At 33.8% G+C, this 16547-nt stretch overlaps 2 protein-coding genes across 2 annotated transcripts; both read right to left on the reverse strand.

Annotated features, from left to right (window-relative positions):
• Window positions 1–1395: 1395 nt before the first annotated feature.
• On the reverse strand, window positions 1396–7584 carry LOC103841247. Its single transcript, XM_033281227.1, has one exon. The coding sequence runs from the start codon at window positions 6620–6622 to the stop codon at window positions 6449–6451; it is 174 nt and encodes a 57-aa protein (XP_033137118.1). The 5' UTR covers window positions 6623–7584; the 3' UTR covers window positions 1396–6448.
• A 1520-nt stretch (window positions 7585–9104) lies between these two features.
• On the reverse strand, window positions 9105–9894 carry LOC103841248. The gene has a single exon (XM_009117770.2). The coding sequence runs from the start codon at window positions 9584–9586 to the stop codon at window positions 9335–9337; it is 252 nt and encodes an 83-aa protein (XP_009116018.1). The 5' UTR covers window positions 9587–9894; the 3' UTR covers window positions 9105–9334.
• Window positions 9895–16547: the final 6653 nt, after the last annotated feature.

Below are 16547 nucleotides of genomic sequence, written 5' to 3' on the forward strand. Positions count from 1 at the left end.
TGATGAAATAAATTACAGATAAATGGGATTCTAAAGTTTGAAAGAGACCTTGGTAGTAACCTAATAGCCTTCTAAAATCATAGTTCCATTGGTTGACCATGTAATTTCTAACTTCACGCTCATAACAAGTTGGGCCTTTGTGGACTTGATTTCGATTCTGTATCGATAATGAATCAACATTGTAAATTTTAGTTGGGTCTTTATAGACTGATTTTGAGGCCTGTATCGGTTATGTACATGATGAAAAGTGAGTAGAAGTAAAATGTTTTGTTCTTTTGTTTTGTGGTGGGTAAATTTAATATGTGAAAAACGAGCAGGCTTTTACCATCTCCCCTGGCTCTGTCAGGCTGGTCCATCTTTCTTTTGTCAACCGGAAAAAAAATAATTGGACCTGCCTGGTCCTTTTGGCAGACAACGATAATTTGTTGTCATCTCTAGGCTCATAGCCTGGTCCATTTACCAAACGACATAACACAAATTTGCGCTCATCTCTCAAACCCATCTCAAATCTTCCCATGATTGAACGAGTCTTGGAATCTTTTCATTATTTCAATTATGAATTTAAAGTGTTCATGATGAATCTTTTGAATTTTGTATTATATAGAACAGATGTTGAACTTCAGTTAGTTGTGGAACTAGAAGTTTGCAACTAGATATTTTTTTGGCGAATTTTTTCAAAAGAGTAATTCTTGGGTTCACTCCCTAAGGAGAGGTTCACCAACCAATAGAATTTTCTTTATTTCAAATTTGATATCTTCTAAAAAAGGAAACAAAATATTGTCAAGTTATATTATGTTTTTAAAATAAAAAGGTAAAAAAAATAATAGTTACAAAAAAAAGTTTTTTTTTAAAAAATATTGTTAACGTCGTCAGCAAAATACTAAACCCTAAATCCTAATCTCTAAACTATAAATTCTAATCCCTAAACCCTAAATCCGAAACTCTAAACCCTTGGATAAATCCTAAACCCTTGGGTAAATCCTAAACCCTTGGATAAATCATAAACTCTAAATCAAAAACATTGAACACAAAAATCATAAACCCTTGAATGTTTTAGCGTTTAGGGATTAGGATTTAGGGTTTCGGATTTAGGGTTTAGGGATTAGGATTTAGGGTTTAGTATTTTGCTGACGACGTTAACAATATTTTAAAAAAAAAACTTTTTTTTTGTAACTATTATTTTTTTTACCTTTTTACTTTAAAAACATAATATAACTTGACAATATTTTGTTTCCTTTTTTAGAAGATATCAAATTTGAAATAATGAAATCCTATTGGTTGGTGAACCTAGAGGTTCACCTTAGGGGGTGAACCCAAGAATTACTCTTTTCAAAATGGTTTATAATGAGGCTCTAGTTAATATCTTTTTAAAAGTTTGTTAGTATACACTTTAAAAACAATTATTCATCATCAATAGTTCCTTTTTGATGAAATCTACAATGATTTTAAAAAAAATCATACAGAATACCAATTTTTCTTTTAAAATAAGCTTTTGAGAAGCTAACTACGTATAACGATTTTTTTATCTCGATTCTTCTTTAACGAGTCTTGATCTGTGAGGACTGATGTCTTGTCGGACGTGACGAGGTTTTCCTTGTCTCTTGCTTCATTGATTTTTGTGCATATATGACGGATTCGTCGAAGTTCGTGTGGTTTTACGGTAGTGTGTCTCTCTATTCTCCATCGTCCGTTTAAGTATCTGGTACAGTGGACCTATAGAAAGGTTCCATAATCTGGTGTCTCATTGGAGTTGACAGATAGCGCTTGATGCTCGAGGAATGTGGTGAGGCTTCCGAAGACTCTGCAAGTCAGTCATCAGAATTAGGGGCTGAATTAAGGGCTCGTACCGACAGTTATGGATGTTTCCATGATGAGAGATCTCTCTTGAGGATGACGATTCCCCGATTTTGTTCTTCCTCTTCGATTCAGAGTTAATATGGAGATGTGCATGACTCCATGACCTGAGATACGACGAGATGGTTGTGTTCTGAAGAATTAAAGTTTGAGAGTCGGTCTAACTTTGGAACCTGCGTTTTGAGATCGTGGAACTTCTCCATGTGACTCTATTTCCTTCTTAGATTTGTTTCACATGTTTTGTCACAATCTCTTTGTTTTCGTGTTTTTTCATTGTTTCGCCGTTGAATCGGATTTCTTGTACTATTCAGATCTCTTTTTATGGTTGATATTAATGAAATTATAATTATTAATAATAATAACAATTGTAATAATTATGTAATTAGATATTAACATTTTCTATTTTTCTGAAATATTCATTGAGACTACATCATTGTAGATGTTAATGTTGTTGCCGATAATGAATGTATAGTAAAGATTTATCAACATTAGAATCGAGCTTGGGTCTGTAATAAAATTTAAATTATGTTGCCGATAATGAACGTATAGTAGTCCCACATCCTAATTCGTATATCTCTTAAGTAGCGGTACACTCGTACGAATCAAGTTAGCTAGTATTAGAGCATTTCCAATGACATTCTATTTTTTCCTCTATAATTTACATTAAAATAGAATAACGTTATTATAGTATAACTTTTGCTCTAATGGTATTATTCTATAATAGTGTTACTTTATTATAGAATAAAATATAAAAGAACAAAGTATATTATAATAGAATTATTTTATTTTAGTGTAAATTATAAAAGAAAAAATGGAGTGTTATCGAAGATTGGTGTTACACATTAGTATTATCAGTTTTGATTTGGAAACATGGCAGCAAGTATATTAGGTTGGTATAGAAGATTAACCAACAAAAGAAATCAAAACCTTTATTTGTTGTGCTCATTCATAGAATTTATAGCTAGATAATGGTGTAAAGACGAAAGAGGGCGGTCATGGGGTTGGCCCGCCTTCTTGGAGAATCTACACACGCACGTTAGAAGTCTATAAAGACTGCTACAAAGAGACACCGCCACGTGGGGGTCTAGTTTAGAAACTCACACGACTACTCGAGAGCATCAACCTTTTATTTTTATTTTTCTTTTCTATTGTGTATGGTACTGATTCATTCGTCTTGGAAACAAAAAAGTTTGAAACCTTAATTAATCTTGATGTGATGAATAACAGATACTATAATCTTTTAATTTCTTACATAACAAAACTGATAGACCTAAAACATTTCAAATACGATATATATATTCATTACACTAAAAATTATATATTGAGGTTATTGTTATTTAATTTATAAGTGGTGAAGATATTATAATATATTGAGGTTATGGAAAAAAGGTCGTATAAGATAAATACTGGAAAGAGGAACGGAGGAAAGTGTTTGGGTTTCAACGTGTGTCAGAGAAATGCACGTGTTTCCTCTTCTTTTCCAACCCTAACGGGTCCCAAAACTTATCAATTCTCATCCTTTTTCTCATCTTTTCTATTATGTCCAATCGCCTTTTTAAATCCGTAATAATCTTGGATTTAAGTTTTCTTTTTTGGTGTAAATGTAAATAAGAATTTAAAATTTAAATAACTTTGTATCTTTACTTTTATTGTAGAGTATATAGAAAGACTAAGACCATTCTCAACTGTGATGCTAGGTAAAAAATCCTTAGAACTTTTTATTTTTATTTTTTTATTATTATTTTTTTTTATCTGGAAAAAAAAAGATGACCAATGGTAAACCGTCACCTAACAGCGGAGCTCGTGAACAATTACAATACTTCAAGATAATTGATCTTTAGAAAAGGATTTGAAGAGGTCAATCTTTAATATATTGCGGGACCCATCGAATTGTTTATTATTTTTTACCTAAGTTTTGGAGCTAAAAAAATTAGCAAGAGACTCCGTTGTGGATGCTCTAACTAAAGAGCAAAGACACATAAATCCAAGATATTGCATATGCCACATATGACATATAGATGAGGGAACTAAATCTATTTATGTACTTTTATATGTTGATAGTTTTTATAAATATTTGTTGTGTTTGACATGTTTTTCTCTTTTCACGACGCATTTCCTGCCTCGAAATTAAAACAAATTCTTTTAACCCATTTCATATCTCCAACTTATAATTTCAAAGATGATACTGTCGTTCTGTTCTTCGTATTATATACGTACTTAAAATATAATATAATTTGTGTGTTCTGAGATGATATACAGTGTGGTGAGGGTGAGGAAATGTAACTAGGGGTTCTTTAAAAGTACTTTGAATATGCACTTTAACGGTAGATATCTTTCCCTTTCTCGCTAACTTGTAGTAATGTGATATATATTGCAAAACTCAAAACTCTAACGTATGTATCTTTACAATTTCTTCCTAATTTTGTAGCAACGTTAAACATAAAAAGTAGCAAAACAACAAAACTCTCAACCGGATACTGATTCAAAGTTAGTGGAAGACAATAAATAGAAATATAATTTTAAATAGCAGAGTTATAGAAAACATCCTAATGTATTATCGGGGCAATAATCATGAGACTAACGTTATGTTTTCCCATCTCTTTCGTCAATGATGCTGACTTTGTACAAATCAAGTTTCCATCATAAAAAGTAACAAAAGAAAAGAGTAGCAAAGTCGCTCTCAATTATCGCAAATATCATAAATAATTGGGGAAAACTGAAAATTTCACTTAGAAAACAGCTTGATAAAACAATGTTCTGATTCTGTAGATATAAATACAACAGTGGAAAAACTATGAAAAATAGTAACAAGGAGGGACCGCACGAGTGTATATGCACACCTTTCAATCAAGGATTCCCATTGTCGGCTCACAAATTTCCACCTACATTTGGTTTTTAACATATGTACTACATATACTCACGATGCAAATATTCAAGCCGGACATGGATATTAAGATTCAGTATGTATAACGCGAAAAAGCGAACAATCATATCTTTTGTTAATTTTCTAGAGTATATCAGATGAGTTTTCATCACTAGATACACCAATAATTCAAAACGTTGCGAAAGAATTAATGTATTTTATCATCGCTTGCGCCTTGCGGCGTGTCGGAGATGTTCAAGACTTGGAGCAAAAGCATGCACGTGATGTTGGATTCGTTTTAAATTATTTGCTTTTTTGGCTTCGGATTCTTTTCACATCTTATATAATAACCACTGTTACTATTGTTTACTACTATTGGGTCGTATTTTCTTTTTAAGTGGTGGTCACAATGACTATATTGTTTTTAGCAAAAAGAAACAGTATAACAGTACATTGGTCAAAATTTGTGATTGTACTTTGGAAAAATTCATACGTATTTTATCTGCAGTACGATATATTTTTTGGGGACTTGGGAGTGAAAATACTGATATCTTTCGCTTTACACCTTTACATCTATTATAAGATATGTTTTTACGATGAACCATTCATCAAAGGACTTGACACAACTTATTTCATATTATTACTTTCACTTGATTCCTAGATGGTTCGTATCTTATATATTCCTTCGCTTTTCCTTTACTATAAGCATTAATAAATTTATGAACGGATGAAAAACACTAAAGTCAGAGTGTCTAAATGTTACTGTTATCCTTTTCACAATCATACTTTTAATCTATTAGCTTTGATGATTAACCTAGGTACTGCATGTTAAAACATCTCAGCTTCCCCAAACCGACAAAATAGAAAAGAAAATGGAGCATAGTTTTCATTTGTATTATTTGTGTGAATTTGACTCGAGTCACATGGACTCTAAGGCTGTAGACTTTATCATAATTCACCCATTTTATCTTTCTGGCATTATTACATTGTGTTATATAATTTCCCATTGCATATTCAACGTCACTGAACTTCACTCAGAATACGATTCTATTGTGCATTGATAATCTGAAATATAGGTGAACACTAATGTTGATAGACAGTTACGTTGTGTTTTTTTGTTGGGTATTATTAGATGTTATATAAAAGCATAGTGGATGAGATTTGATCTATGACCTCAATATCTATGATGTTTTCAAAATAAAATTCAGTGCGGAAGATATGTATTATAATGACCTATTCAGAAATACAACTAGCACAAATAAGTGTATTTTTATAAAGTTTGTAATTATGCTAAAAACACATGCATTTGGCTCTTCTATTATCTCATAAGATATAATTTATGATCATGACAATGAGCATTAATTCGGAGGCTCAACGCATGGTCTGAGTATAATTAAAGTTTCGCATACACAATTCCAAGTAAAGTGAAGATCTTTCAGGTCCAAAGCGTTAGGAAAAAACAAGAGAGAGTAAATAATTAATTATTTGAACAACTACAAACTTATTTAGAAGTTACCATTCAAAAATCCAAACGAAATACATAAATTACAAATCAATAAAGCATTTCTACGAATGCATTACATCAATTTCATATATTCATGTGTATATATAACTTAAATAGCAACCCTAGTCCAAATGTTTGATACTAGAGGGAGAAGTGAAAAGGGCAATCCCCAAAAGAAGAGAAAGTTAAAGAAAGACAATAAGAGAAAAAGAGCATAAGGTAAAAGTCTAATTCGAAACACGGTCTCGGTCGTGGTCACGCTCACGCCCGCAGACTAGCATGGCGATACAACGGGCAAGGATGTAAAACTTGCCTCTCTGTTTCTTCACTTTGTGGCTACACTTCTCTCCAAACGTCTTGCACCGCTCGCATGCTCTGCTCGTGCAGTTTTCTTCTTTCATTGCTTTTTTTTTTCACTTGGCCAACACTATACTAGCTAGGAAGCGATGTTGTATCCTTTATCGAAAAATGGAGTTTTTTTTTGGGGTTTCTGCTTCTGAAAATTTGTAGTAGAGATGTGAAGTGAGGGAGAGAGAGGGAGCGGTAAGTCAATATATGGAGGGAACGAAGCCAATGAATAAGAGCGAGGGGTCATTGGCTTTGGTACGATAAATGATGGATAGTAACATGTTTTGTTTTCTAGAAATACGTAGCATTAATATGTGATGTTATGCATTTTAGAAAATAGTAATAATGTCGTACGTGTTCTGTTGTTTGGGCTCTACCGGTGAGTGTTTTAGGTATTAAAAAGGAATCCCTAGATTGAGTGAAGAGGTAGAAAAAAACAATAGTGTTTTTACTTTTATCCGGAGTATGTGTAATTACTGATATATTATATCATACTATGAATCCTAAAAGATAATAGATTACTGAGAATACGTTTAAGGGTTTACGTATCTCAGCAAAGTTTGTTATTAAGTTTAATCAAGAGTATACACATGGAGAATTGACCAGTAAATTTCAAGAAATAGCGAACAAATGTTGGTAGATATTGGCTGACGAAATGTTACCATAATTTCACTTTTAATTTTACGAAGAAGAATGATTTTACAATTTCGATTTTTACCTATCAAAAACTGTTTTCGACTAAAAACATCGTATGAAATTCACAATTACTAAAAGTATTATTTTTGAGTATCTATATAATGAATGTGAACTGAACGGTAACATTTATGACTATATATCTTTAGAGAGGGAACTATTTAAACATTTGAGCTGGAAAGATAGCATATTCAATTCGCCTCATAGGACGAACTTGCATGTGTGCAATTTGAAGAGATGTAATCATATAACCACATCCAGAGTGGACTAGGACCCGATGTTCTCTATTAAATATTTTCTTTAGTCTTAGTCAAACATTTGATTTAAATGTGCATACTTATTGGTAGAGCTTTGGTGAACATCTGAAATGTGAATGGTCGGTCTGCGTAGACCGGTCCCCACATAGGTAATTCCGGTCAGCGCGGCAGCTCAATACTCAATAGGCTCGTACGACATAAACCACACTTTTCCTTTGAAGTTTACGTATCAAAATTGATTGTACTCTTCCTTCGCACATGACCCTATTGAAGTAACAACACTTAGAATTCTTGTTTCACCTTTTCTTTGTGTTGTCATTGTAAGCAGTCAAAGGCAGTATTAAGATAGCCCATTTAGAATTCATGCTCAAAAGAACTTATTTAAATAGAAAATGATGTAGCTCATTGAGTTTCATTAAGTGCAGGAAAATAGAAGAAAAGGAAAAAAAAATTGAAGATGCACCATTTTTAGCAATGCTTTGATTAAGAATACAAATAGGATGAAAGAGATGCAACTCTCAAGGTTAGTTCTCTTCATCTCTTCACACACATTGATACATGAATATATCTTCATAAGAACTTAATTACATGGACTTTTGGATTTGTCATGAGTCATAATATTAGGCTTTTGTGTATGCTTTAATACCCTCTAGAAAACTTGTCATGGCTGAAACGCTGAAACATATGCTCCTAGTTTGAAAGTCCAAATAGATTACTTGACAGGACCATCAATAGTCAAAGAAGGATCAAATGGAATATATCTACCACCATTTAGATAAGAATGGTATGAAACCGCTTGGTCAGCTGCCTTATAATTGGACTGTTTAGCTGAATTTCCAAAGAAGTGTTGTTGTGAGGGTTCTATTCTTACAAAAGTTCTGTATCTTCTTTTTCCGCCTGACTCAACTAACCAGTTTTATGATGAATGAATGCTCCCATAAGTGCATGCCTACTGGATCCTACAAACTCTCTACTTCCAAACTTCCTACTACTAACTACTTCCATGGTTACAAATAATTAGCAGTTTTATGTCTATTCCCCATAAATAGGCTTCAAGACTTTACCAAACTGTGTCGTAGGCTCGAAGTTAATATTGCAAATGTTCTTTGGGGCTGTTGAGTTTCTCCTGAAAACTTCTTCTCTTTGTGGCCCATGAGTTGTGAACAATGGACTAGAGGGAAAATAACAAACAGTCTAGGCCGCATACTATAAAGTATAAACGATGCCCAAGTCATTAACCGGTTACCATTATTGGCTGAAAAGGGAATGTTTAGTTTTTCTTACAAAAACACACATTTAAAGTTATGATATTCGATAGTGTGTCGAATTGTAAAATATCATTTGAATATTGTGAGAAAGTTTATCATGTTTGAAGGACGTGTCTTGAAAAGTTACTCAGCTGTTATGTTGAGCATATTGTATCAGTCGAAAGGGTGAGTGTTCGGTTTAATTAATTTTGGTCCGTGAAGAAAGTTACTGAATGAATCTTGTTACTATATATATATATATATATCGGTCAGAATCCGAATCAGTTGATCTAGAAGCACATCGTTGGGTCACTAAGTCATGGTACTGTTGTTCATGATTTTTCTACAACCTGTTTATAGTTTCATTTCATGTGAGTTTTAATGCCATTCATACATCATATAACATATATAAACACTCTTATAAAGTAACACATATATACTTAGGAGACATCACATAAAGCACACAATAATTGCCAGAAACTACACCAGACTCTTTACATATACAAACATACTGACATACATATCTTAGGCGCTTCCTTGTCTCAGTCATGTCTTGTCTTGTGTGTTTCTAACCGGTTCCATCGTCGCCACCACCGTCTCCTCCTTTGCCACCCCAGTTATCATAGTTTTGTCTTGGAATGTTATGATGGTTGTCTACTCCTCTTGCTGATGGAATGACGGTTGTACCCTTTTGAACATGTTGAAGTCTCTGATTTTGGCTGTGTATCCCTCTCCCGCCTCCCTCAACATTAAAAGAGCTCATAAACACCATTATTACCACCACCACCACCACCAGGACAGGCCTTGTCTGAATTTTCATTTCTTTTTGTTTTTGTTTTGTTTCTTGCAATATGTCGTACGTCCTTTTATAGAAATTAGAAGTAAAGTTTAGGAGTATGGGAATTTCTTACAAGTGTTTTCTGTGTGTTCCACTAGGAAAAGACAAAACAAAATATTGATTTGATGAGCCTTTAAGTGATGTGATTGTTTGTTATTGTTGTGGCTTGTGACGATGATATAATAATAATCACCACTAGTCCAAATAGGAAAGTTCCACCGTTAAAGTGGTGGAGAAGGCATAAGAATCAACAAGAAGAATTGGTTAGTTGCCCAAATAGGAAACTTCCACCATTTACAGTCGCCTGATATTTTAAATTAATATTTTGTTTCTGTAAATTCAAAGTTAATGGGATGGTAACAACTTATCGAAAGTGAAAAAAAAAAAATCCAAATAATTAAAGATGATATTCATTCAATAATTGTACTTTTTTTCTCCCAAGAGCATGCAATAAATTTGAGACAACTGTCTCTTCTTCGGAATTATCTAGACCCACTACATAGCAATTAGCATCGCAGTCCCATCGTGCTAATGGCTAAATGATCAATCGCAATTAATTTCCTCACAACAATGATTTGGTAGAGCTTTTTTTTTTTGTCAAACATTAAACTTCATTAACTAAATTTCTGGGTTACAAGAGGAAATTAGCCATCCTCTTTGATCATTACAATAAAACATAAAAGCAACAGAAATTAAACTAGATAGATCTTCAAATGCCTGTAAATCTGAGACGAGTCTCGACTCCATCGATTGAAGGTTCACAGCATAGCCGGATGGTTGAAACTTAGTCACTTTGAAATGTGACGTTAGACACCAACCCCCACCTACGAAATACGACAAAGCGAATTCGATTGTCTCTTCTGGTCCCGTACAAACCTCTACGCAAGAGAACAAACTGGTGAGGAAGTTGGAATTTTTCATCAGAAATAATTCTGAGAGAACTCCTCTCCAAGAAAAGGAATGAGATGAAACAGATCTCTCCCTTTGACATGAGGAATGTGAAAATTGTCTTTTCCTGAGAAGGAAGAAAGACATAAGTGATCTCTCCTCTAATGGGAAGGAGGATGAAAGTGATCTCTCCCAGGCTGAGGAGGAAGTTGATGAAGCCTCTCGATATAACATCGAGTGAATACCCTTAGTGGTTTGATTATCACAGATAAACATACTTATGAAAATTGATGGGTTTGAAAAGGAGCCAACGTCCAGTACCGAACACAATTTAATAAAGCCCATATATTTACCACCGTGAAGATTGGAGAGTGGAACGTCGGTGGATCGGTGTTGCTCGGCCGATTCTTCACCGGTGGAGTCTTGCCTGCATTTCATTTGGCCTCCACTTTCAGGGAAGAGGCACTTAGCTGCGATAGAGGTCGTTGGCAGGTGGAGAAGCGGCGTTCGAGATCTGCTCGGGAAAGCACCGCACAGATCTATAGAGATTGGCGGCGAGGGAGGATAAGTCATGTCCTGTAAAGAGGCCGTAGTCTTCAAGAGGGGAACATCCAGTGGCTCTGGTGGAGGGTCCGGTGGGTCAGGCGGTTCTGGTGGTAGAGCTAAATCAATCAAACAAAGCAACCATCATAACTGGGTCTTATTGGGCCTGTATGAAGCTCATAATAAGCACGATAGACTTTCTGTTTGAATGCAGGGAAGTTTGTTCCGGATCGAATTCTAATATCAAGTTATCAACGATGAAAATGTGAGTTTTCATATATTTTGGACTAGTAGATAAATATATACAAATTCGTGTTTTGCTCGCGTTCTCGGATACAGAACTTGCGAAGACTGTATCTCCTAAGGCTCAAGGGCGGAGTCGTGCAAGGTAAGCGTCTGGAATACCATTTCATTTCTTCAAAGGTTTTGGTCCTTTTGGAATTCTATTTTTTCAGTAAACAAAAAAGGTTTTGGAATTCATCATTACCTCAATAAATTCACTTTCCCAAATGAAATCTAAACCATGCGGTTGTAGTCTAATAGACTAATAGTAAGAAACGAATTTGGAACAAGACTTTAATCCGTCGGTCTAAATCATGTTAAAATCTAAATTGTCATTTGCTTGGATCAGACGACATGTAATCATACTTTAGACTTCATTTAAAACCCGAAGACAGATTACTCGTCTATACTCTCTCTTAAAAGATTAGTTGGACTATGGTTCAGATAAATGTCAATCAAAAATAAAATAAAATCTAAACCATGCTCGTTTAGTAATCTTTTATCATAGAAATATGGAAGCCACCGGAGTTCTTTGTTCGTTCGCGAGTGATAAGGACTATTCGCGAGTGATAAGGACTATTGCTAATCCTATGTGAAAGTAGTATAAAAGTGTCAATCTAATCCTAAAAGATAGCGAAGCAAAGATAATGCAAGTAAATGCTCAATCTAAGTAGTTATCAATTCAAGAACCAAATAAACAAGAGCAATATCTAAAACTTTCAATCAAATGATTAGGTAAAACTTGTGGGCTTAAGGCAATTGATTCAAGGCAATTAGTTTTCAAGTCAATGTGTTAACTTTAAGCAATCACAAGTTTCTATAGGCCTAAAACACAAATAAAAATCAATCCTTTCCCAAAGTAAAGATTCTATGCAATCATGAGTCAAACATCAATTTTCATTGGTTCAAATCATTCAGACATGCATTATATTTAAGTCTACTAACCATTTAGCAGTTCTAACATCAAATCCCTTTAGTTATTTAGGCTAGAGCAATATCAAGTTCAGTCAAAGATTTTAACATACACGTTATGGGTATAAAATAGTTTATTATCAAGATAAAAGTGATCAAGTCAAATCAAAAATTAAAAACACTTGCATAGAAACAAAGATCTAACCATTAATCACCTTAACTCTTCACTAATCATCCTAAATCTACCTAACCCATGGATTCAAAAGGTAACTAACTACTCGCTAATAGACATGATAAACCCAAAACCAATAGTGATTGAAGGTTAATCATGATTAGTGATCAAGATAATCCAATAAACACAAGACAAAGATGAAAAGAGGCTAAAGATTGAATCTTTCACCAAAATATGTTCGTGTCTAGAGAAAACAAGATAGATCCTAAGAATCTAACAATACTAAAAGCATGATAGTAAGCCCTCTAAGCGTGTCCACGTAAGTTAATATATTCAGCTAATCAGAGATTACTAGCTATTTTGCCATGTCATAACAATTTTAAGTCGACCAATACAAAAACCGGGCAAGGCGTCTGGGCCATTAGTAATATCCAGTGGCCAATACGAAACCCATCTCATTAATATCAAATCTCCAATGAAAGCCATTATCGTGGCGACTCTTCTTTTTCATCATCATCATCATCATCATCATCATCATCATCATCATCATCATCATCATCGCTTGGGATCACAACAATTTCCTGTTAGCACAACCCACTCTCCATCAATCAATCAGGTTCTTTACTACTCTTTTCATGCTTTCGTTTCAACTCCCTTTGTTTATCCTCCTATATAAATCATTGAATATCAAAATTTTGATCCAAGCAAAATACTCTTGAAACGTGTATTCGCAAACATTTAAGAAATCTCTTATTTCGATTACTATTTTGGTCAAGGTAGGTATATTCAGTAACAGATAAATCCATTACTTCAGCTCAGGAAACCGATGGGCTGCATCTACTAAAGTCAGGTCCGCGCTTGAACCAAAACATTCGATACAAACTTATGGGGCCTACTATTTTTGTCAAAATTTTAGGGTCTATTTTTTCAATGTTATTACTTATAAATATATCAATTTGACAATTTGTTATCTCACAAGAAAGATTAAATGGTTTGGCTATGTTGTCGATTGAAAAAGATATGATCAAGAACCTTGATTACGAAAGTTTGATGGATGATTTTGCAGAAAAAAATGCAAGAAGATCTATATTTAAGATCTGATAAGTTTTTTTAGTTTTGAGGATATTGTAATTTTCTTATTATAAACTTGAGTTTTTTATCGACATATGTTTATATATTATCTAGGGGCTTCAGTTTTGTATTTCGTATTGGACCATGAATATCTCAGGACCGGCACTGACTGAAGTAAGTTTTCAAAGATTTTTTGCTGTCTTTTTACCTGTCTGTGGAAAACGATGATGCAGAGGCATCTGTTCATAGCTCAAAACAAGCAAATTATTTGCATCTGCCATAATGGAGACGAAAATCCATTTGATTTTTCCTAACTCTGTTCTGTAAATGTGTAAATTGTTTACTTTCTTAATCTTGCTTTGTTTTCTGTAAACTTCATTGATTAGAATTTTCGCCTTTGAGTTACTTTCTGAAACGTGACCTCGGATGAATAGGTTCGTCTTAATCTTTCTTTGATGATACACAGAGACTTGAGAAGACAATCTGATTTTGGTTTGTCATCTTTTTTTGATGATACACAGGGACCTGAGAAGGAGATCAGATTTTGGGAAAAATTGACAGTGAGATGAGACAAGGATTAAGATGGGAACAAAGACGAGACTAGAATGGACCGGTGAATTTTTGAAATTTTGAAGTAAGCCCACACGTTATAAAGAAGTGTTAGTATTTTAGGTTTTTGTGAACCTTCGGATTTATAGCAATAAATACAAACACTTCGTCATCGTTGTAAAAGTGTACACTTGATGATTATAATATTTTCCCCTTAAAATTGTACACTTCTCTGACGTCTTAATAAGTAATATTGGTTATGAACACTACAAGCAGCCTTCTCTTCTTCTTTTTTTGGTAAAAACAAGCAGTCTTCTCTTATTAAGGAGAAAGCACCTAATTGTTGAGTTAGTAATGAAAATGTATGTTTTCTACGTGATATTCCGTCTGGGAGTGTCATATGTTAGGGGCGGAACATCGTTCAGCTCTGTTTTTGATGGGTGTCTCTAGCGGTAATAGAAACCACATCGAGGGAGTTATGAAAGACTTTGCTATCGGTTGGAGCGATGGAGGAAAGCAAGAAGAAACAAGGAAAACTCAAAGTTTTATTTCCACAAGAAAGATGCTTGATTTATTCAGTTTCTCTATAACTCTGCTTCTTTCTCATAAAAATCAAACGACAAGGCTAAAGAATAAAACCAAGGAAATCATAGCTTAAGCATCTCAAAATGACAAAATTTCCAATATCTTTAAGAGTCCCTTCTCAAGAGATGCTAAAGGAGACGAGAGGTAAACCTTTTCGTGTCTTCTCTGTTCATAACCCTTTATCAGAAAACAATGATGAAGAAATATGAGATAAAGAACGAATAAGAGACAAAGAAACATATAGTCCTAGAGAAAAAGGAGAATAAGGTTGGCGACGAGAGAAAGAAAGAAAGAAGATAAAGTAGAAGACATCATTGTTTTGGAGATCCTTCAATGACAAGTTTGGAAGTTGTCTTCAAAAGATCTGAACGGAGGAAAAAGATCTCCTCGCTATCGCTGATCTTGGTGTCGCTTCACTCTGACTCCACTTTGTATAGTATCTATGTTTTTCAATCAATTCCCAATTGTTTTTTTAAACTACCGTAAGAAGATCAGATGATCGAAAGGGTTGGGTTATGTTTATATTGTCGCACACTAATTTCCATAACAATTAAGATTAGCGATAAGTTTTTGGTGACCTTTGTATCTGCAATACTTCCAAAAAATATAGTAAATTTACCAAACTATATCAGTGTATGTATCTTCCAAATCAAAACAAAAATTGCATTGGTTAAATATTATTCAAAAACTTTAAAACAAAAAGATTTAAACATTTTTTTTAAAAGAAAGGTCCACAGAAATACAAAACAATATTTTTTAAGACGGCAGAAAATGTCTCAAGATGGATTAAGAAACAAACTACTCTATTTGATATATTATATTCAACTTAATTTTTGCTTATCATATCAAAACTTTTGACAATTTTAAAAATTTAATATAACATGTCTATATTTCTATGTTTAGTAACATATAGGGATAACTTTAACCTTTTAACATGTATCCTAATCATATTATTGCAATCTCTATCGTAAAATATATATACAAAAATAATAATTTTTAAAAATATACAGGAAATATGAGATATGACCTGATTTAACTTATTGAAGCTGTATTCATACATATATACTTGACAATACTTTGGTGTTACCAAAAAATATAATTGTAACACTGCTTCACGTAAATAAATCTAAAAAGAAGATGTTTAGGGCTTTGTTTTAACCCGGTGGTGTTTGCTGTTTGAAGGAGGAGCACATGATATAACTTATGTTTGAAATTCAAAAGGTATATAGAATTTGAGAATTATCGTAGACATATTTTCTTATATTTTTTTTTTACAATTTATTTCTTCACAAGTGATGCCAAGAAAATTATGTGTAGATAATTAGTGAAAGGTTCATGTATCTAAATCTTAAACTCATTTTTGGCTATGAAGTTAGTTAGATCTTTCACCACTCTATGTTTTAGATGACAAATAAATACAAAGGCGTAAACTAAATTGTTTCCAAGTTACCATTAAACAAGTTTTGTATTTGATAGACATATAATTGTCTTTCGATTCATGAGATCTGAGTATTATAAAAATGTTATAGAAAATTAACCCGGGCGCAGCCCGGAAAATACCCTAGTAGGTATAAAAAGTATTTATAGCAATCTAAAATCAAACCGGTCAACCCAACAAATCTGAGTTTACCCAAATACAAATGGATAAACACAAATGTATAAACACAAATGGGTAAACATCTGGTCAAATCCCGAATTGTTGACATTTTGGACTCGCAGTGGCATGTTGAAACCGCTCCACTAAGCCGCTGGGACGCTCACAGCGGTTTCATGGCATCATCATCTGGCTGCTGCAGCATCCCGATATTGGATAGGGGCATGTGCTTTTTCAGCGGTGTCATGACACCGATGCACAAGGCCGCTCCCACACTTAGATTTTGTCATCTGAATATCACAGCGTGTAACTTGACTGCTGCATGCTTCCAGCAGCTTATCGATGAG

The sequence above is a fragment of the Brassica rapa genome, chromosome A09 (genome assembly GCF_000309985.2).
Source record: "Brassica rapa cultivar Chiifu-401-42 chromosome A09, CAAS_Brap_v3.01, whole genome shotgun sequence".
Classification (NCBI taxonomy): domain Eukaryota; kingdom Viridiplantae; phylum Streptophyta; class Magnoliopsida; order Brassicales; family Brassicaceae; genus Brassica; species Brassica rapa.